We start from the raw sequence: 21,261 nt of genomic DNA on the forward strand, positions 1-21,261 counted from the left end.
ACAACAAATAGGAGAAGAGAGGAAACCATGGCAACTATGTTAATCCCTAAATCCAAAAGTTTGCACAGGATAACATAAGACAAATACCGTCTGGACATCACAGGTTCTGTACAGCAAATAAAGTTGTACCCAGTAGCCACCTTACAATTTCTGGGCCGATACCAAGTCGTTTGGTATCGGGCCGTGAGAGTTGAGGCTCGGTTGTGAAATTGATGGTTTTCAGGGTTTTTATTGTTAATTCGGTTTCCCTGGGTCTTTTCCCGTGTTGTAGTTGTGTCTCTTATTTCGAAAGAAATATTTACACGTTACCATAGCGACCAGAGAGCGTTAAAGGGCAGAGAGGAAGATGTTACTCTCAATGTTGTTCGTGCATTTTCAGGAGGATGCTGCTAATAAAGTTGCGCAATTACACAGTGAATTCACATTTATTGTTATATTTACAAAATACCACAGTTTTTGTCTTGGTCCTATCATTTTATTTTGTTGTTTTTTTCCACGACACCTTAAAGGCCGCTCCGTGTCTGACATTAAACCGGTCCATGGCACAAAAATGGTTGGGGACCGCTGCTATATAGCATGAGGGTTAATAAAACTGTACTCATATGAATATGATGTGTAAATTGATTTATTCTTGTACCTCCATGCCACAGTGGCTGAATTCTTCACCCCAGTGAAGAGGTGATCATTTTCTCCTTGTTTTAATAAAATGAGCCCTTTGGTCTTTGTTCCCTACAACATATCACAAAAAGGTTAATTTGCAAAAATCAAAATTGGCTGTATGGAAGCAGTAATATAGGATAAACTGTGGGACCCACCTTACAAGCTAGTTTACGATTATTTTAATTAAAAAAAAAACACGTCTATGCAGATGCCCACTGCTTAACAATACAACCACTATAACAATTTAACTTTTGTACCACCAGATGCTTCATTTTAAATCATGCTTTTTATTGGTTTTTGTTTTTTATTGTCTCTGTAAAGCACTTTGAATCACCTTGTTGTTGAATTGTGCTATTTAAATAAACTTGCCTTGCCTTGAATTTGGACACAGCCTGTGGCTGTATCTCAATTCAGGGTCTGCAGCCTTAAAGTACGCAGCCTCAATGATCCTCAAGGGCCGCGTACGTCCTTAAAATTCAGGGAAATTAAGGACGCATTTGAGGGCCGCATTTCGAGCAGCCTTCGAATTGGGACAGCCTTCGTTGCGTCGCGGTGACATAATCGGCCTTAAAATGCAGCCTTTAAGGCTGCAGACCCTGAATTGGGATACAGCCAACGTCTCTAGCCTTGTCTCCCCTTAGTCTCGTCAAGTGTGATAATTCCCAGCTGTGCTCTCCTCCTGTGTCTCATTCCCTTGTTATCCCTCAGTGTATTTTAGCCCTGTGTTTCTCTCTGTCAGTGTTGTGTCGCCCCCTCATGCTGTGTGTGTGTTTCCCTCTGTGCTCCTAGTCTCTTGTCTCCAGGTTTCTTAGAGTTTAGTTTTAGTTTCTAGTTTTAGCTTGTTTTTTGCAAGTTTATTGTTTTCGGAGTTTTGTCCTATAACTGCAATAAAGCAGCCTCTTAGAGTTTACTCCTCTGTCTGAGTGTCCTGCATTTTGGGTCTTACATCTTGCCTGCCCCAGCTGTTTCATGACAATTACCCTATGCTTGTAATTATCAGTAATAGCTGCTCTCCGGAACAGATGTGAATCATGTTTGGCTATGCTTATGTTATGTACGGCCCAAAATGGCTTAAGTACCAGAACGTGGTAAGCTCTAATATCGACCAGTAAGGGACCACCACACTCACACTGCAATGGGGTACACAAGATTTATTTTTTCCCTCAGAGTCAAACTACTGGCTGAAGACACAACTCTGGCCGCAACTGTTGCAACTCCGCAACACTTAAATCACAATCTGAGTCCCTGTATCTTTCTAACACAACTGATGAATCACTCAGATGATGAAAACCTATCCTAGCTTCATGTCGATATCTACTCAGATGACTACATGACAAACTATTCTGTATTTTTATTGTTAGTGTTTTCTTTAGGGAAAATACTGTACACCACAAATTTATGTTGAGTTTTTGAGTTTGTATCTATCATAGTTGGAGAGTTCACTTACATGTATCTATAAAGTGAAGTTTTAACTTTAATTAATATTTTACTTTTACTATTTCAACCAAAGAGTTTCAAGGTTATTTATCTACACTGTTTGCTCAGTTGTCCTTAGCAAAATTCACAGTAACTTTCCCTCCCTTCTTCTTGTGAAACATCACTCATCATGATGAGGCAAGACAGGATATATAAAGACTCATGGTCGACAATCATTGCACAGGACCTAATCATATGTTTAGGTCCTGTGCAAGTAGCTCATATAAAAATATAAGACATAGGAATGGGAATACTAACAATGAGGATAACTTCTACAGCTTTTGTACTTCTCATCCAAACATTTGTCTGTTTGGCTTCAAATGGTACTGTAATCCAACTATTAATTTTATTTTTTTTCCTAAGCCTTTTACAGAGTATCGTGCATAATTAATGTCCTGCCTATCTGTACTATATGTAAGATTGTTATGTCCTCTATTTCTCTATAATCCTGTATAACCTATTCTTTATTTTTTACATCTCCAACAGTACTGTTTTTCAATATTTTTTTCTCTACAGATTCCCAATTTCAACTAATTAACAGGGCCACTGGTTTTTGTTTGGTAAAATTAAATAACCACTGCAATGACATTCGCTGGACATCTGGGGATCGACTTTTGGTTCAGAATAAGAACAAGTGCCTGGGTGTTCAGGGAAAAACTGTGGGCAGTGAAGTAAACCTGTATGATTGTGATGAAACCAGTGAGCTCCAAAAGTGGGAATGCATGAATGAAACTGTGATCGCTCTCAAAGGCCAAGAACTTTACATTGACCTCACTGCCGATAACACAGCCGTGCTCTCAAATAAAGTTGTGCCCAATAGCCACCTTACAATTTCTGGGACTTCCAGCGGTGCTTGCACAAGAACATATACAGGTAAATGAAATAAATAAAAATACATTGTAAAGTAATTCATGATAACTTTTATGGAAATAATATTAGTGGCATAATAAATTTGTAGATTTTCATATTTAGTTCCAAAATAATTGTAATGCAAAGATAGTGTGTCAAATGATTACAAGATGTTGATAAATGATAAAAGTATCATTTTGCTTAAACTATTCAAGCTATTCTTTGTTCTTTTCTTATATGTTTTCCTTATTTTGGTCCTTCAGAACTTTACACCATTGAAGGAAATGCAGCTGGGAGGCCGTGCATGTTTCCTTTCTTTTACAAAAGCAATTGGTATTCGGAGTGCACTGCATTTGACTCTCCAGGGAACCGTAAATGGTGTGCGGTTGAAACAAAATATGATCATGAACTCTGGGGTTACTGCCCAACTAACTGTAAGTACACAACAAATTCTAATACAGGTTTTCAGAGTAATAAGCAGAACCTGGACATCCAAATTTAAATGTTGAGGAACGCCATCTTGAGGTACAAGTTCAGTGTAACACTATAATACCTTAACTGTGTTTGTGTCACAGCCAAAGAAACCTGGAACAAAGACCCTACAACAGGAGCATCTTATCAGCTGAACACACAGTCAGCGCTGACCTGGGATCAGGCTGATGCCAGCTGCAAACAGCAGAGTGCCTCCCTGCTCAGTATCAGCAATCCTCATGAGCAGGCTTATATTTCAGGTAAGGAGACAAGTCTCCACACTACACTGAATATATTGAAAACAAAACATTTCATTTAAGCTGAGGTTTGACAAATAGCTAAAACTTGAAACATTAAAGTTACTGTGTTAGGGCTATGCGATGTGACCAAAATTTTGTACTCCAATTTAAGACATTTATCGTCACAACAACGAAATATATATATATCACAAAAATTTTAATTTTTATGTAAATTCTGTGAATCTCGGGACACTCAACTTGCTTGAAGTGTTTTCAGCTGGGCGTTGTGTACCTGGAGTCAAGTGTTAGGGTTTAGACATAAGTTGTAACGGCCACCATTTTCTTTGTGAGTATTTATTACACGGCGTGCTGCTGGGAAAAGCCTGTTCTAACGTTTGAGTCTAAGGTTTATTTTTTAGCACCTAAAAATACACATATTATGCATATTCTGGCACGCTGGGTTTACCGTCGTTGTTGCTAACCACAACGCGTAAAAACAGTTGCTTGTCCATCCGTAGTGTAGTTATTTTAAATATAAGAGAAAGAGAGAACTTTAAGAAACTAATATAGCCACTACAGTGACCATCAAAAGGATTAAAAAAATTATTGCCGTAAACAGTTTATTTTGCAAAACCATGAAACAAATGATAACGTAATATGTGGTCTGTAGACTGTAGACACTGCTCCAGCTGATGATTATGTTTTGAGTATTACACTTGGTAACTTTTGTTTTCTCTGTCTCTTTTGTCTGTTAAACTCTACTGACAGCACTATTAGGGGCAAATTGGGGACAGGAGTACAAGCTCTGGGTTGGACTGAGCTTCCAGGATTTAGATTATGTGTGGAAGTGGTCTAATGGGAATCCTTATGCATATCTGAATTGGGATTCAGGTAAGTTTACTTTCAAGTTTCAGGAGCTTGTGTTACCATTCTGATGATAATTTATCTTACTATTGTTAAATTATCTCATCAATTCATCTTGATCATGTTTGCCATCTGTTTTATTTATATAAGAAATCTTGTCTGTTAGCAATTAAATAATTTTTTCCCTATTTCTTATAAATTTCTTCCACATGGGTGTGCTAGCCACACTGTAACCTTTTACTGGTCAGCAATTTCAACCACTGCTAAATTATTGTGGTGGCGTTGTGTGTCACATAACCTTGTCACTCTTGGGTAGAAATCATAGGCCTTTACTTCTTTTCCACTAAAACTAAAATGCTCATACACAATACACACCATGCTTCTAAATAGCTTGAGAATCCTGTGAATGGAAAGTTGCCGAGTCTCATCTCATAAGTGACAAGTTTCATTTACCATCACTGCTCTGTAGGACATCCAGTTTCTAATCCAGGATATAAGTGTGGAATTATTGATGGCGCTGTTCAGTTTTCTTGGCAAAGTTCAAAATGTAACAAGAAACTGGGATACATCTGCTACAGTGAAGGACCTTTGGATGCACCTACTGAAGGTATAGAAAAAAATCCCTTCTCTACCCTTCTCTTAAAAAACTTGATTGACTCTATTTCTTTGATCTTCTTCTTTTGTTCTTTTGGTTCATAGCTCCCGAGAGTGGATTTTGTACAGCACCCTGGATCCCCTACAATGGCCACTGCTTTTACCTTTATCGTAATGAAACAAAAAAATGGTCTGATGCTCAGAAAGCTTGCGGTAAAGAAGGAGGAGACCTAGTAAGCATTCGTAATGTGGAGGACCAAAGCTTCATCATCTCTCAACTTGGATATGGTATGGCAATAAAAACTTCTGAGCACCATTTGCATTCCTTCAACATAATCTTCACACAAGACTTCATATCCATCTTGTTGGTAATTTCCCCACACGTCTGCCCTTTTAAAATGAAATATTTTTGAGGCACGATCTAATATGATTATGTTGGTATGTTTCTGGATCAACCAAAGTAATGTTTGTCCAGGTTTAACGTTGCTTGTTATCAATCACATTGCAGTGATGTCATAGTGTTGCGATGTGGAAACACCATCACATCGCACACCAAACTCTAATCCTAACCCCATTACCCAAACCACGATCACATACTGATGCCCAACTCTAATCCTAACCACTCCCTTTTCTTTTCCAAGTTGAAAAGCTATGACATCATAACAATGTGATTGGTCAGTTGCAATTTCAGTCCTGGACCAATATTATTATGTTGATCCAGAAACAACACCAACATAAGTTATTGCTAAAGTTCCAGGAAGTTTTCAGCTTGTGTTTAAGTCATAAGAAGTTGCCTCTCCTTTATTTTCCAAATGTCTAAGTTGGGTTGAACATCACACTCAAAAGTTAAAGACACACCAAACCCAGATATTAATGAACATCTTATAGCTACACACTTCATAAGAATGTGAGCAATCTTTTCCTAGGAAAGAGGTCTACTGCTGTAGTTTCAATGTACAACTCTCCTCCAACTTAAGAAAATACAGTTCTCTGACAACAGGTAATAGTCATTTCCAACTGTTTGCCAACAGGTAGACTTCCTCTTTATAATAATGACCATTTGTCAGTTGTTAGTTTTTGGAATCGACTAATAATTTGGCAGGTCTTTATGCCTATCTCTTCATAAGCATTTAATCACTTCCTGTTGTTTTCTGATCCCTGTATCACTGCACATCTCACATATGATAAAGTTTCCAGCAATTCTGGCAGACAACAATTAGCAACAGTCTAAAATTTAGATGTAAAAGTAACAACTAAAAAGTAGCAAATGAGCAGAATGTATCAAGAAAATTATACAACAATTAATGTTATTTTCTGTCTGCAGCATCCACTGATGAACTCTGGATTGGACTAAACGACAGGAAGAGAGAGAGGCTGTTTGTCTGGAGTGATCATTCTCCTGTGAGTTACACTAGCTGGGACTCTCAGGAACCAACTGTCACCTCTGAACAAGAAGACTGTGTTCTGATCAGAGGGGAGGTAAGGTGCACAGTGTGGGAGTGATTATTGATGATTATGACACACCAGTGTTTTTCTGTAAAACTATGCAGTTCTGTTAAAGAACACTCTCTCTAAACCTATGCAGCTATGTATCACACCTTACTTCACAACATACAGTATACACATATTGGCCAAAGTAAATTTCAAAACCTTTGCCACATGTTTAGTCTGGGACCTGTCTTTAAATCTCTTCTATGCACATATGTATATAAGCACATATTTCCACTATATTCTAACAGTGTGAGAAATGTATTGTTTCAACACCATAAACATAAAAAAGGAAATGTTATGCAGGAACTTCTTGTAGGATTGTTAGGAAGGCAATTTAAATCAGTTTCACAGCAAAAAGATGATTTAGCACTCTCTGGAAGCTGCCCTGCTACTGCTCAGCCTGCTAGTAGATGAACCTATGGTATGAATTTGAAAGTCCTATGTTACTTCCTCTTTGAGTTATCGCATTCACATGATTTTTGAAACAAACAAAAGAAATACAATAAAAAAATAAAAATAAAAACCCAGTCATATCAAAGAGTATGAGGCTTTTGTTTTATGATATGCACCGCAGCCTGTCTATCTCTTGTTAATTTCAGTTTCCACATATATTTTGTTCTTTTCATTCTTGCAGAATGGAAACTGGGCTGACCGTGTGTGTGATGAGAAACATGGCTTTATCTGCATGAAGACAAGTGACTCTGAACCCTCTGGAGATGAAGTGGAGCTGAACGCAGGCTGCAAAACTGTATGTGAACCTTTCATATATTTTCCAAAGAATGTCTGCATCTGGTTGGTCTGAATGCACACATTCTGTTATCTGTTTCTGTTTTGTAAAGGCTGTTGTATATTTCAAATGGCACAATGTCTAAAGCTACTTTTGTGCCTGTGGTCCAAGAAATAGCTGGGAAACCAGCATACACGTGGGATATGATACCTAATCAAATAAATTGTATTTGGATGTTGTTTATAGGAAAAACAATTAAGAAAAAAAAGCAGGCAGATTCTCTTGATTAAATTAGCACGTGGAGTGAGTGGAGTAAGCTATCTCAGGATAATACAAAGTATTATCAAACTTTAAATTGTACATTTAAAATTTTACCCTAGTCTTAAAGTGTATATTTATTTTTTACTCTTCTTATATTTATTTTTGTGTTTTGCACTGAATGTAACTGGAGTCGTCTCGTCTCGCTATATACTGTTCTGTATATAGCAGAGATGAAAATAAAGTTTACTTTGACTTTGAAGTAGTCACACTGATGCAGAGTGATTCTGCATGTGGGGTCTTTCTTCTTGCTATCACAAAAAGATATGTACACAAAGACAGCATTTAACGACAGGCTTGAATAGTTCCTCAACTGTTGTTTCTCTGCGATGCAGGGTTGGAAAAGACATGGATCCTACTGCTACTTTGTAGGGATTGAGACAAAGACGTTTCATGAAGCCAACGATGACTGCAAGAGCTCAAACTCTTATTTAGCTGATGTTTCAACTGGGTAAAAAAAAGTTTTTATGATTCCTAAAATTTTTACCATAAAAAAAGGTAATATACAGTGGTGTAAAAAGTGTTTTCCCCCTTCTGATTTCTCTTGTTAAATCACGAATTAACTGTGATTAACCACATTTTTTGTAAAGTTGTGTTCAGTTTCACTAAATACACTCATGCCTGATTACCGGCAGATCTGTTGAATCAAGAAATCACTTAAATAGAACCTGTCTGAGAAAGTGAAGCAGGCTAAAATATCTGAAAAAGCAACACACTATACCACAATCTAAAGAAACACCTGAGAAATAAGTTCACTAACATCTGTCAGTCTGGTAAAGGAAAAGGTTTCAAAGCCATTTCTAATCTAATCCATTTCTGATCTAAAACACACCAAAAGTCCACCTTTTAATGGTTTAAGAAAAACAAATTAAAACATTTGAGTCATGACCTAAATCCAATTCAGATGCTGTGGGATGATGTTAAAAAGATGGTTCATGCTTGAAAACCCTCCAATGTGGCTGAATTACACCAATTCTGCAAAGGCAAGTGGGTGAAAATTCCTCTACAGAACTGTGAAACACTCATTGCCAGTTATCACAAAAGCTTGATTGCAGTTGTGTCACGGTCCTGGGTCGGTGACCCAGTGTTTTTGGTTTTGTACTTTTACTTTTGAATTTACGAAGTATGACTGTTTGTTTTGGTTTCTGTCCTAGTATTTCAGGTTTCTAGTTTGGTAGTACTTCCTGAGTTCTTGTTTTTAGGTTTTGTTATTTGGTTTCCCAGTGTTTATTCTGTGCTCCCTCTTCTCTGTGTTCCTTCTGTCTGTCCATGGTGTTATTTTGTCTGCTCATGAGTCTGCGTCTGTTAAATTCTGTGTCTCGTCTGGATCTCTCTGTCTGTCGTGTACTTCCTGTTTACTTTGTAGGTCTGTGCCTTATGTCTGTGGGTTCAGCTTTGTGCTCTCCCTGTCTCATCAGTGTAATCAGCGTCAGCTGTGTCTCCCAGCTGTTTCCTCTTAGCGCTGTTCACCTCTTGTATTTAGTGTCTGCGTCTTCCCTGCTAGCTGTCGTGTTCTACCCTCACTTTCACTCTGTGTTCTGTTTGCCAGCCTGCCCACCTGTTTAGTTTGTTCCGTATTCACAGTTTAGTTAGTTTTTTGTTCAGTTTCTTCCCAGCAATAAAGCTGAGTATTTTGAGTTACTTCTGTCTCTGTGAGTGCTGCATTTTGGGTCCTCTCTTCCTGCCTGCCTGCACAAAGCCATGACAAGTTGTTTCTGCTAAGGGTGGCCCAACTGCTTAATAGGGAGCAATCACTTTTTCACACAGTAGGTTTGGATTTTTTCTCCTTAATAATAAACGCCTTCATGTTAAACTGTATTTTATGTTCACTTGTGTTGTCTTTGCCAAATATTAAAATTTGTTTGATGATTTGAAACATTTAAGTGTGGGAAAAATATTAAGCAAATCATCAAGGGGATAATCACTTTTTCACACCAATGTATCAAGTTGCAGGCAGTCTGTAATCTAACTTGTGTAAATATTTCCAGGGTGGATAATACTTTCCTTGTAAGTTTGGTGGGGCTGAGGCCAGAGAAACACTTCTGGATAGGTCTCTCAAACCTGAAAAACAGAGAATATTTTATGTGGACCAACAATGCCTACGCGAGATATACTCACTGGAACACTCATATGCCAGGTAATGAAACAATCTCATGATCTATATGTAAACTATAGTTGGCAGGTGTCTTCACAAATGACAGCTAACATTTTCTTTTATAACACAAGGTCACGTGCAGGGTTGTGTTGCTATGGCAACTGGGCATTCTGCTGGCCTTTGGGATGTGTTGCCCTGTACCAATAAGGAAAAATACATCTGCAAACACCTGGCAGAGGGGGCAGCTTTAACCCCTGCTCCACCAACCACTGCCACACCTAACTGCACAGATGGATGGATTAAGATGCAATCCAGAGGCATCTGTTATAAGGTGCAGCATGTCTCTCTCTCTCTCTCCCTATGTGTGTGTATATAATTCTATTGAACTTATTCATAATAGGGATGACATAAAAACAGAGATGGCTGCCCAAGTTTAGTATATAGTTTTAAATGTACAAATATTACCAAAGCTTCAGATCACAATTCAGTTTCTTATATTTTGTTTAAGATCTTTCCAGAGGCTTCAGAAAAGAGAAAGACCTGGTACGAGGCTAGAGATTACTGCAGAGCCATTGGAGGAGACCTAGTCAGCATTCACAGCGGTGCTGATTTACTACGGACATACAATAACATCTACAATCATTGGTATAGTGTTTTCTGGTCTACAGTTAGAGCTACATAAGATGAAAATGTTTTGTATAGATTTTTATCATTACAAAAGATTAAAAATACAGTATTTTTTATATATACAATGTAATTAATTACTGATGTAGAAGCCACCCCCATTTTATCCTCAATGATTGTTCAATGATGGTCATATTTTTGCAGACTAGTGCACCATTCCTCCAGAGAGTGCTAAATCAAGTATTAAACTTTGGAACATACATTTGTCCATTATAGGCCTAATCAATACTGGATTGGACTTAGTGCTCCTGACCCAGACACAGGTTATGTATGGAGTGATAGATCCCCGGTGAGTTTACAGTTTTTAACTCTCTACAATGGTTTATGTAGCCTAAATGATGATAACGATCAAGATGATGATTATTAACATTAATAATGTTACAGCTACTATTACAACTGATACAAATACTACTACTATTAATAATTATCTTGTTTTTGTATAAAGGTAAACTTCCAAGACTGGAAAGATGGAGAACCAAACAATAAAAATAACGCTGAATTGTGTGTTGAAGTAGAACCCGTGTATTGGGATAACATTTTGCTTTGGAGTGATGTGCCCTGTGAGAAGTACAATAACTGGATTTGTCAGATCCACGCAGGTAAAGCATGGTCACAGTTCTAAAATTCCTTTGCAACATATTTTTGAACTAGACATTTATTGTTGTCGGCCTCATGTATTCTCACAATGTCAAGCTGGAGGTGGTCACTAGTAATTCAACACTATTTTGTTTTTATACCTTTACAGGAGTCACCCCAAAGCCGGCTCCAGACCCTGTCACCCCTGGTATGTTGAGGAATTTGACCACATTGGCGGTCAGCATCTTTACATGACTTTTGACTTTCTATTATGATTACCAGGCCATGAGGCATACTATGCTGACACGAAACTAATGGATGCTGATTTACTGCATGGCGAATATCTGTGGCCAAACAGTATTATTAATTTTGTTTTTCTTGTAGAATGCCATGTAGAATTATATATGATAACTCATATAATACATTGTTTAATGTAACCCAACAACAAATCCAAAATATAAATAGGAACCTAAAGTTGCTCTTCTGAAGTCTCGTAAGATAATGAGATATTGGTTAAAAAAACAAAAAAACAAAACATCTGTTTACCTGATTGATACAGTATGAGTATAAAACTTACAGTGAAGAAAGTGAACTATGTAGTGTGAGCATAAGATCAAAAACATGCAGATTTTTTTTACTTAAAAAATTGTTCACTTTAAAATCTGCTCATCAGCTATATTTACAGTGGGGTTTTTTTTTCCTAACATAGTACTAGTTTCCTAAATTCAACCAGAGAACCACACACATGCACATTTCTTATCTATTCTCAGAGTATAACACGACCTCTGATGGGTGGCTAGAATGGAATGGGGCTCAGTATTACATTAATGAAAAGGCGATGGCCATGGAGGACGCTCGTACGTTCTGCAGACAGAGGCATGGTGACCTGGTATCTATCAACAGTGAAGCAGAAAGGATATTTTTATGGAAACAGGTAGGCAATGGCATTTGTAAAAGATTTACCAAGGCAATGGGTAAGGTGTAACTGAACAAACTGAAACTTCCACACAGACAGTTTTACTATGCATCCATGCTTTTGTGCAGATTTCAACAGGTTATGAGAATTCTTGGATTGGCCTATCTGTAGATCTTGATGGAACATTTCAGTGAGTATGAATTGATTTATAAAATTTAAATGCAACAAAATAAACTTAAATTTATGTGACACCATGTTAAAAATAGAGAGTACTTAGTGCAAGGCAGCATGCCAGATGTACGAGTATACCAGTTTTAATTGCATTTAATCATATCTTGATTGTTTGATATAAAATCTGATGGCTAGTATACAGAGACAAAATTACCTATTAACTACCTAAATACATATTAACTGTAAATTGTGGTTAATTTACATTTCTGTTTGTGATCTTTAACTTTTAATTAATATTTGTAAAATGAATCAGTTACTATTCCAGTTTGCTATCTTTCTTACTAACTTAATTCAGGTACTATAACTAAAACCAAAAAACTGTGACTAAAAGGAAGAAGGCAAAGAGTACTTTTACTTAAACCAGTATGTGACTGTGTTGGTAATATAAGTTTTTACAGACATATTTAAACCATGTGTCTTTTTACATTAAGGTGGATGGATGGTTCTCAAGTGGTGTTTCAAAGGTGGGATGAAAATCAACCTGAATTCAAGAACTTTGATGAAAACTGTGCTGTCATGACACATCATAATGGTGAGTGTACCGAAATAATAGGTATAGCCATAACAAGAAGAGCCCATAGAGAGTTTTTAGAGCACCTCTACAACCATGTATTCTGATCATGATTCTGCTTATTACATAAACTACAAGAACTGATAGCTGGCTTGTGTGATATCAAAACTGATTAAAGATAGAGTTGATTTGATTTTTTAAAATCTATCATTCGAGTTGATTATATGATTAATTTACTATACTCAAATGGCTAGCAGGATTCTGGCATGACTCCAACTGTGGGCTTGAGTATGCGTCCTTTTGTAAGCGCAGCAGCTCAACTCCCACAAACACCACTGCTGCAGTGCCTACAGTGTCCCCAAAAGGTGGATGTCCACCCCCTTGGAAAAAATTTAACTCTAAGGTCAGATATCTTTCATGTCTTTTAATTTTTCTGTTATTTACTGTTGAAGGGATATGTTCTCAGTGCTTGGAACACTATATTGATCTTTTTCATGTTTCAATTTTAGTGTTACAGCATAATTTTTAAGAATCAGAATTTAACGTGGCAAGATGCAAGGGAAAAATGCAAACAAAAAGGTGGACAATTGGCATCTATTACTTCAAGACAGGTGGAAGGTTTGTTTCATTTTCATTTTACTCAAATATGTATTTAGATCTTGTGAACTTCTCCTCTTATGTGGTCCATTTACTGTCATTGCAGATATCTGTTCTTAGTAGCTAAAATTACCACTGAATTTCTGTTGTTGTGCAGTTCTGGCATACCTACAAGTTAGAACTGATACCACGGTGCACTTTAGCAAGAAAATACAAACATGAATCAATTTTATTGAAAAGTTCCATTTTGGTCTCATCTGACCAGAGCACCTTCTTCCACATGTTTGCTGTGTCCCCCACATAGCTTGTGGCAAACTGCAAACGGGACTTCTTATGGTTTTCTTTAAATAATGGCTTTCTTCTTGCCACTCTTCCATAAAGGCCAACTTTGTGCAGTGCACGACTAATAGTTGTCCTATGGACAGATTCCCCCACCTGAGCTGTAGATCTCTGCGGCTCGTCCAGAGTCACCATGGGCCTCTTGGCTGCATTTCTGATCAGGGCTCGCCTTGTTCGGCCTGTGAGTTTAGGTGGACGGCCTTGTCTTGGTAGGTTTACAGTTGTGCCATACTCCTTCCATTTCTGAATGATCGCTTGAACAGGGCTCTGTGGGATGTTCAAGGCTTGGGAAATCTTTTTGTAGCCTAAGCCTGCTTTAAATTTCTCAATAACTTTATCCCTGACCTGTCTGGTGTGTCCTTTGGATTTCATGGTGTTGTTGCTCCCAATATTCTCTTAGACAACCTCTGAGGCCGTCACAGAGCAGCTGTATTTGTACTGACATTAGATTACACACAGGTGCACTCTATTTAGTCATTAACACTCATCAGGCAATGTCTATGGGCAACTGACTGCACTCAGACCAAAGGGGGCTGAATAATTACACACACCCCACTTTGCAGTTATTTATTTGTAAAAAATGTTTGGAATCATGTATGATTTTCATTCCACTTCTCACGTGTACACCACTCTGTATTGGTCTTTCACATGGAATTCCCATAAAATTGATTCATGTTTGTGGCTGTAATGTGACAAAATGTGGAAAAGTTCAAGGGGGCCGAATACTTTTGCAAGCCACTGTATCTCAACCATAAATCTTTGTCTACATTTTCAGTGTTTCTACTGTCTCAAATGGTTGATGCACCTACTACAGACTTGTGGATTGGTTTATTTCGGTCACAGTGGAAAACTTACTGGACTGATGGACAACCAAAGTCATATACCAATTTGGGTAATAATGTACGTGGGATAATCTAAATATATACATTAACTAATGAATAATTAAATGAATGAATTATAATAATAAATTATTGTGTTTCTCTTTCTGAGAAAACATTATACTCATTAAAAGTGAACAACCATAACTATATGTGCAACCTCTGTAGGGTCCAGGTATGGCCTCATGCTACCAGTAGTGACACTAACTCTAGTCAATGACAAAACTAGTGAAAAAACAAAGAGAAAGATGAGCAGGGAAAAAAATGTGAGGGTAAACCATTCCCGTTTTGGAGGGTGTCTCACTGTTGCCTCACTAGTGCACCTGTTGATAATGTTATTAACAGCAAATCAGCTGAAACCAATTAACAGCCTTCTCTGCTTATTAAATGATCAGTATCCCAGAACTTACACTGACTCGATGCTATACTTTGTTTAAAAAGTGTTTCTTTAACTTTGAGCAGTGTACTTGCACCATGTAGATACAGAATATAATTACCTATTGTGAAGGGTCAGATACTTAGAAATAATCTATAACTGTATATTCTTGTATAAATATTTAAAATCTCTGTGTTTACATTGCAGTATTGGTATTGGTACGATCAAATGGTAAGTAGTTTTTAAAACTTATTTGTAAAGTACAGTGACACTTTATGGCATGACAGTTTACAGTTCTTGTTGTATTTTACAAGTTCTACAGTGACAGAACTACTATTTAATTATTTATCTGTTATTTATATAGCTATATATTATGCAAGGGCACTCAAATGTTTGCATGTTTAAATAAAATAAGAAAGAAAACTTTCCTAATATAATCTGCTCTGATGATTAGACAGTAACCAATAATACAGTATATTGTATGTAGAAGTATATGTAAATTCCCTTTGTCACCACATAGCATCATTCTGTTGACCCAACTCTGTTTCCACAGGAAAACTGTTTTGTGATCAATACCAAGCCTTTGGTTGGTATTGGGAAATGGATTCAAAAGTCATGCAATGACACCAATGGATTTATCTGTCATCGAAATCTTGGTGAGTCCATTTCTAACCCCAGGCCTGTTGCCACCCAACTTCAGCTGCAGCTTCATCAGACTCTCTAAAACAACTAAAAATATGTTTTGACTTTTTTAGTCCTATAATTAATATCTATATCTATAAGTGATATATAAAATCTATGATCAAGAGTATGATTCCACATTGACAAAAGCTGTAATAGTTTTAAGAGTACCGTAGAGAGGTTTGTTATGTAAAAAAAAGTCAATAAATAAAATTGTTTCTATTCTAATCCTCAACAGACACATCTCACCCAGATTCTCCAGAACCAACAATTTCTACTAACTACATCAAAATACTCAATGACTCCATTAAGGTTATTCCTCAACAAATGAATTGGGATAAAGCTGCAGAGTACTGTAAAAATGACGATGCCCTCCTAGCTAGCCTGAGGAATGAGTGGATGCAAGCTTATGTTGAGCTCATGGCGCTGAATCTCAAGGCTCCTCTTTGGTTTGGATTACACAAAGTGCAGGTAAACTTATAAAAACCTATAAAAAGTACATAGCTCAATAATAGGTCAACCAGTTTGAAACTGACTCTGGTAAAAATTCTAAAACTTACCTATGGGTACAATAAATTGTTCCAACAAAGATTTTATCTAACTAAATAATCTGTGATTATGAGAATGAAATTGTCATTGATGGATAAATATACTGGTCCAGTTATTTATCCACTCATTCAGTTATTTATCCAGCACAATTTTTGCATGATAAATTTGAACTGAGATTGTGATCCATCCTCTTCTTATTATCCAATATAAGGATGTTGGAGGATGGAGCCAGCCTCAGCTGACATTTCTTATTAAAAGTCTAGAGCTAGCTGATGTTGTGATTCCGTTCTAGCTAGAAATGCACCACACCAATGGGATGGTTTTCAGTTTTTTGGCCGCAATAATAGTCCGTTAATGTAATAGTGACCAGTATTAACCTGTTACCTAATGTCAGCTAAATCTAGCCATCCCTTTTGACAATAAATCTTCCAGCATTAGGCAAACACATTTGAAGTTACTGTGTGTTTACATTCTGTACTCTCAATCATGGTTGGAAATGGCTGACTGTTATAAAGCACTGGCTAACTTGACTACATTTAAGGAAGGTACCAATAAATGTGATGTAAAGAAGCAGTTGCACGTAACACCAACAAACTCAAGAACACTCTTAAATTCGGCATTCATTAAATAAGCAGTGTGGCAGTGCAGCATCCCTGCTCCAGCAGGGAGATTCTCTGTGAGAGGAAGGCATGTTGAGCAACAGCACCTCTTAGAGTAACTGCATGTCTCTTTGGATTCTCCTCCGTGTTCTTGAGACTGAGCTGGGAGACACAGCAAACCTTCTGGAAATGGCACATATTGATGTGCCATCCTGAAGGAGCTGGACTACCTATGCAACCTCTGTAGGATTTTTTTAAGCAGTATAGATCACCATGCTAGTTTAATTCAACTGTTTTAACAGAAAGAAATCTATTTTTATTGACTGTTTTACCCTCCATGCAGTTAAGCTTACTAAGGCAGATATTCCTGAAAACCAGAAAATATCGGTAACTGCTGTCTCATTAATCTTTGCTTTCAGATCAATGGTTCTTTCAGATATGTTGATGGATGGCATTTAATATTCAGTCGATGGGGTACAAATGAACCAAGAAAGGACAGAAGCTGTGTATACATGGATGTGGATGGAAAATGGAAAACCGCTCACTGTAATGAGACACTAATGAGTGTTTGCATGAAGTCTACAGGTACGACCAAACACACACACAGTTTGAAAGATACTGTTTTGACAACACAGTTTTAAAAGAATGTAATTAATTGATCCCATTGACATTACCTCATTCACAGATGTGCTGCCAACAGAGTCAACCATTTTTCCAGGAGTTTGCCCTCAAGACCCAGAGGCAACAATAGAAAACAAGAACTATATCTGGGTACCATTCAGGGGTTATTGTTATATTTTTATTACAGAGCAAACAGACTGGAGAGAAGCATCCACCACCTGTGTAGCACATGGTAGGCAACCTATGTGAAAGACACGTTTATGCAATAAATTGCTGTAGTTTTCATTAACAACTGATTTGTTTTGTTAAGGTGGAATGCTTGCCAGCATTGAAGATTCCTCTGAGCAAAAATTTCTAGAAATTAACCTGAGAACTTTTCAAGATGGCTTCACATCTTTCTGGATTGGCCTGTTTAAAAAACAACACAAAGGTGATTTATTATTTTTGCTATGTTCTTTAAAAATATTATTTTGGGAAAAAAAATTACATTTTTACATCTCTTTTTTTTGTCTATTTGCCTGCAGAGGAATGGCTCTGGGTGGACAGAACAGCCATGGGTTACACTAACTGGGCTGAAGGTCAACCTTTTAATATGAGCTTTGGATCGCGCACAGGAGAGATTAGTACATCAGATGGGACATGGAAGGATGTCGAAATATGGGATTATAGACCTTACATCTGCAAGACACCAAAAGGTAAAGTAATCTTTATTTATTGCAGTGTTTTTCTTTTTTTCCTTTTTATAATGCTGATTCAAATCAGTTGTAAGACTTTGACTGCATACATAACACAGTCATATGAATCCAAAAGCTGAAAGAAATACCTCTTGTGGGTCAGAATCTTGAGTGCACAGTCAAAATTAGATCCATTTATAAATGCCTGTTTACTCCACAAGAATCTTGAACAATTTATTTTTACTTTGAAATGAAGTAGAGCTACTTTTTTTTTATAAAGTATCTTATTTGTTCTTTTTCTTTTGCAGTATTACTACCAACGCCATCACCACCAGCCCGTAAGTAACACCTCTTTTATCTATTTATTTTATGTAAAATTGTTACAAATGTTTTTTTTAGCTGATTACCATCTACTTTTTCACTCTGTACAGAAACTGGATTACCTCATCATCAGCGTGTCTATATAACCACTGCAGTTGTGTTAGTCATTACTGGGATTGCAGTGGTGGCAATCACTGCTGTCTTCATCTTTAAGAAATTTGGTCATCAGTTACCCGCCCCTAACACCTTCGATAACCCGCTCTTCTTCAGTAGTAGGGTGTCACAGCCTGAGCAAGCTGACACCAGTATACTAGTAGAGAATGCAGCAGAAGAGAACACTGGAGATTTAATCAGTATGTAATTTAAATATTTTGGGCTCATTTGCATGGCCCATATGATTTCCTAGTATGTTATAAAAATTTGAGCTGAGGTGGCAGCAAGTAGCACATAATGGCTTACTGGAAAATAAAAGGTGAGAATCATCTCATATTATCATATTCTGTGAATGTAGGTTACATAAATGCTGGCTTTTGTTATTTCAGTTATGGTTAGGATAAAAGGTAGGGTAAATGGAGTTTAATGCATGTCCTAGTCAACAATCATATATGCATGCAGCAACCTGAAATATCAAGACAAATCAGGAAGGATCCATGGTTTCATGTTGCTGAAATTAGATTCTAACCATACCATCCAAATTTCACAACAAGAGCTCAGACTCACCAGACCAGGCAACATTTTTCTTCTATTGTGCAAGCTGACAGGCTGCTGTAGTCCATCTGCTTCAAGGCTTTACATGTTATACATTCAGAAATTATTTGAGTTACTCTTGCCTTCCTGTCAAGTTGTAGTAGCATCATCATTCTCCACTGACCTCTTACATCAATGAGGCATTATCATCCACAGAACTGCAGCTCACTGGATATTTTCTCTTTTTCAGACCATTCTCTATAAATCCTAGAGATGGTTGTGTGGAAAATTCCAGTAGATCACCAGTTCTTAAATATTCAGACTATATACACTACCGGCCAAAAGTTTTAGAATACCCCAATTTTTCAAGTTCTTTATTGCAATTAAATTTGTTCAAGTCCAATATATAGCTTGAAATGGTACAAAGGCAAGTAATGAACTGCCAGAGGTTAGAAAAAATGTAAGGTTAACCAAAACTGAAAAATAATAAACATTTCAGAATTATACAAACAGGCTTTTTTCAACGAAGACAAAATGAGTCAACAATTTAAAGCTGTTCTGCAGCAATGGAGGTTGACCCAGCCTTGAAAGCTACTACTAATTCCTACAGGTGTTCCAACTTTTCTGCATTACTTACAACCCTTTCTGTCTCAGTGTTGCAATACACTGTGGTACCTACCAACTGAGCATCGGTTGAACAGTATTGTACTGCAGAAAGTAGTGTGTTGCTAAAGAAAATGGCAAGAAAAAGGCAATTAACAATGGAAGAGAAACAGACCATCATAACACATAAAAATGTAAATTTTCCTACAGAAAATTGCAAAAAAAAAGTCAAAATGTCAGTTAGTGGCTATCCATTTAACCATTTGCACTTGCTTATCCAGTTTAGGGTTGGGGGTGGTCTAGAGGCAAGGTACAACCTGGGCAGATTAACAGTCTGTCCCACAGTAGTGGCTATAGCTGTCAAAAATGGTATTGAGCATTTTTCTGAGTTTCTGCATCAACTTGTAAATTCTAACATTGTAACATTTGGGATTTTTGTATGCTTTTGTAGCTTTGTTGTTTGCTGTGGACTTGCTCAACCTGCTGAATTAAAGTTTTGTTCTGTTTAACCTGTCTACCTTCTTTGTCTGTGATTCATGACAATAAGTTGACACAAGTTGTATTCATATCATCATGATTCATGCTTAATAAAACAAGCAAGTAAGACCTATTCAGTTTGAAAAAACAGGCAATAATATTCACATGACGGCACAATTAATGTTTTGATGCTGAAACCTGCAAATTTCTCTTACTGTCACTCTTACCCAGCTATTTTGTCTACTAAGCAGTTTATAATTTGACATCTCAGCTGCTAAATTTTTGGATTTCTTCCTCTTCGTTAGGGTTCATTTCTCAGAGTTCCACTACCCACTTCCTCTTAACTAGGGCCTCTAAACAGTGTTTCAATTTTTAATTAGCCACTATGCTGTAGAAGATAAATAACTGTAATTGGCTGTGTCTGTGAAGGTTCTCAGTCATCCAGGTCATCGTAGTCTAAGGAGCTTGCAAAGAAAAGCGTCTGGACTTCTTTGAGTTGCTTGAAGACGTTTCACCTCTCATCCAAGAAGCTTCTTCAGTTCTAAGGTCAAATGGTGGAGAGTCCCAGATTTAAACCCAGTGGGAGTTTCCCCCCCAAAGAGGGACAAAGGACCCCCTGATGATCCTCTACCTAATCACATGAGCCAAGGTGTGAAAGCAGGTGTGGGTCCCAATCAGCGAGGGTTTCGGGTGAGCTCATTGTGAAACCTGGCCCCACCCTATCATGTGATTTCCTGAGGTCAGATGGCCCAGGATTTGAGTGGGCGTTAAGGCGTCTGGGAAGGGATCTCAAAACTGGATTATAGATGGCAGACAGATGGTGTCGTAAACCACCGCCTCTGTTCAAAGATGGTTGCTCACAGTGGACGTGGGACTCTCCACCATTTGACCCTTAGAACTGAAGAAGCTTCTCGGATGAGAGGCGAAACGTCTTCAAGCAACTCAAAGAAGTCCAGACGCTTTTCTTTCCAAGCTCCTTAGACTGTAATTGGCTGTCATCAGATATGTGTGCTTAAATTACCATTTCAAAAGAAACAATAATCTATTACCTTAATAAAAACCACTCTCCAGCCATGCAGACAATTCCTCTACTCTCTTTGCAAGCCAAGGCTTACATTGTGTGTTTTCTCCTCAACGTAACACTGATTCATCAGCTA

General features: G+C 37.5%; 1 protein-coding gene across 2 annotated transcripts; it reads left to right on the forward strand.

Annotated features, from left to right (window-relative positions):
- The first annotated feature begins 2,305 nt into the window (after positions 1–2,305).
- Positions 2,306–20,136, forward strand: LOC309694654 (macrophage mannose receptor 1-like). 2 transcript variants are annotated; one of them, XM_082514840.1, is made up of 31 exons: positions 2,306–2,459; positions 2,653–3,009; positions 3,249–3,419; positions 3,561–3,716; positions 4,464–4,586; positions 5,029–5,166; positions 5,259–5,441; positions 6,478–6,632; positions 7,279–7,392; positions 8,025–8,140; positions 9,678–9,826; positions 9,916–10,115; positions 10,293–10,429; positions 10,685–10,757; positions 10,914–11,067; positions 11,214–11,252; positions 11,815–11,978; positions 12,089–12,150; positions 12,623–12,723; positions 12,957–13,105; positions 13,212–13,320; positions 14,414–14,538; positions 15,100–15,123; positions 15,446–15,548; positions 15,812–16,044; positions 17,141–17,306; positions 17,407–17,574; positions 17,653–17,772; positions 17,867–18,037; positions 18,325–18,354; positions 18,448–20,136. In XM_082514840.1, exons 1-31 carry the CDS (start codon positions 2,381–2,383, stop codon positions 18,696–18,698), a joined length of 4,320 nt encoding a protein of 1,439 aa, XP_082370966.1. In that variant the 5' UTR covers positions 2,306–2,380; the 3' UTR covers positions 18,699–20,136. The 2 variants fall into 2 exon arrangements, with proteins under 2 accessions (XP_082370966.1, XP_082370967.1); XM_082514841.1 differs by having other exon boundaries at positions 12,960–13,105.
- Positions 20,137–21,261: the final 1,125 nt, after the last annotated feature.

This window comes from Aulonocara stuartgranti (genome assembly GCF_965226115.1).
Source record: "Aulonocara stuartgranti genome assembly, chromosome: 18".
Classification (NCBI taxonomy): Eukaryota; Metazoa; Chordata; class Actinopteri; order Cichliformes; family Cichlidae; genus Aulonocara; species Aulonocara stuartgranti.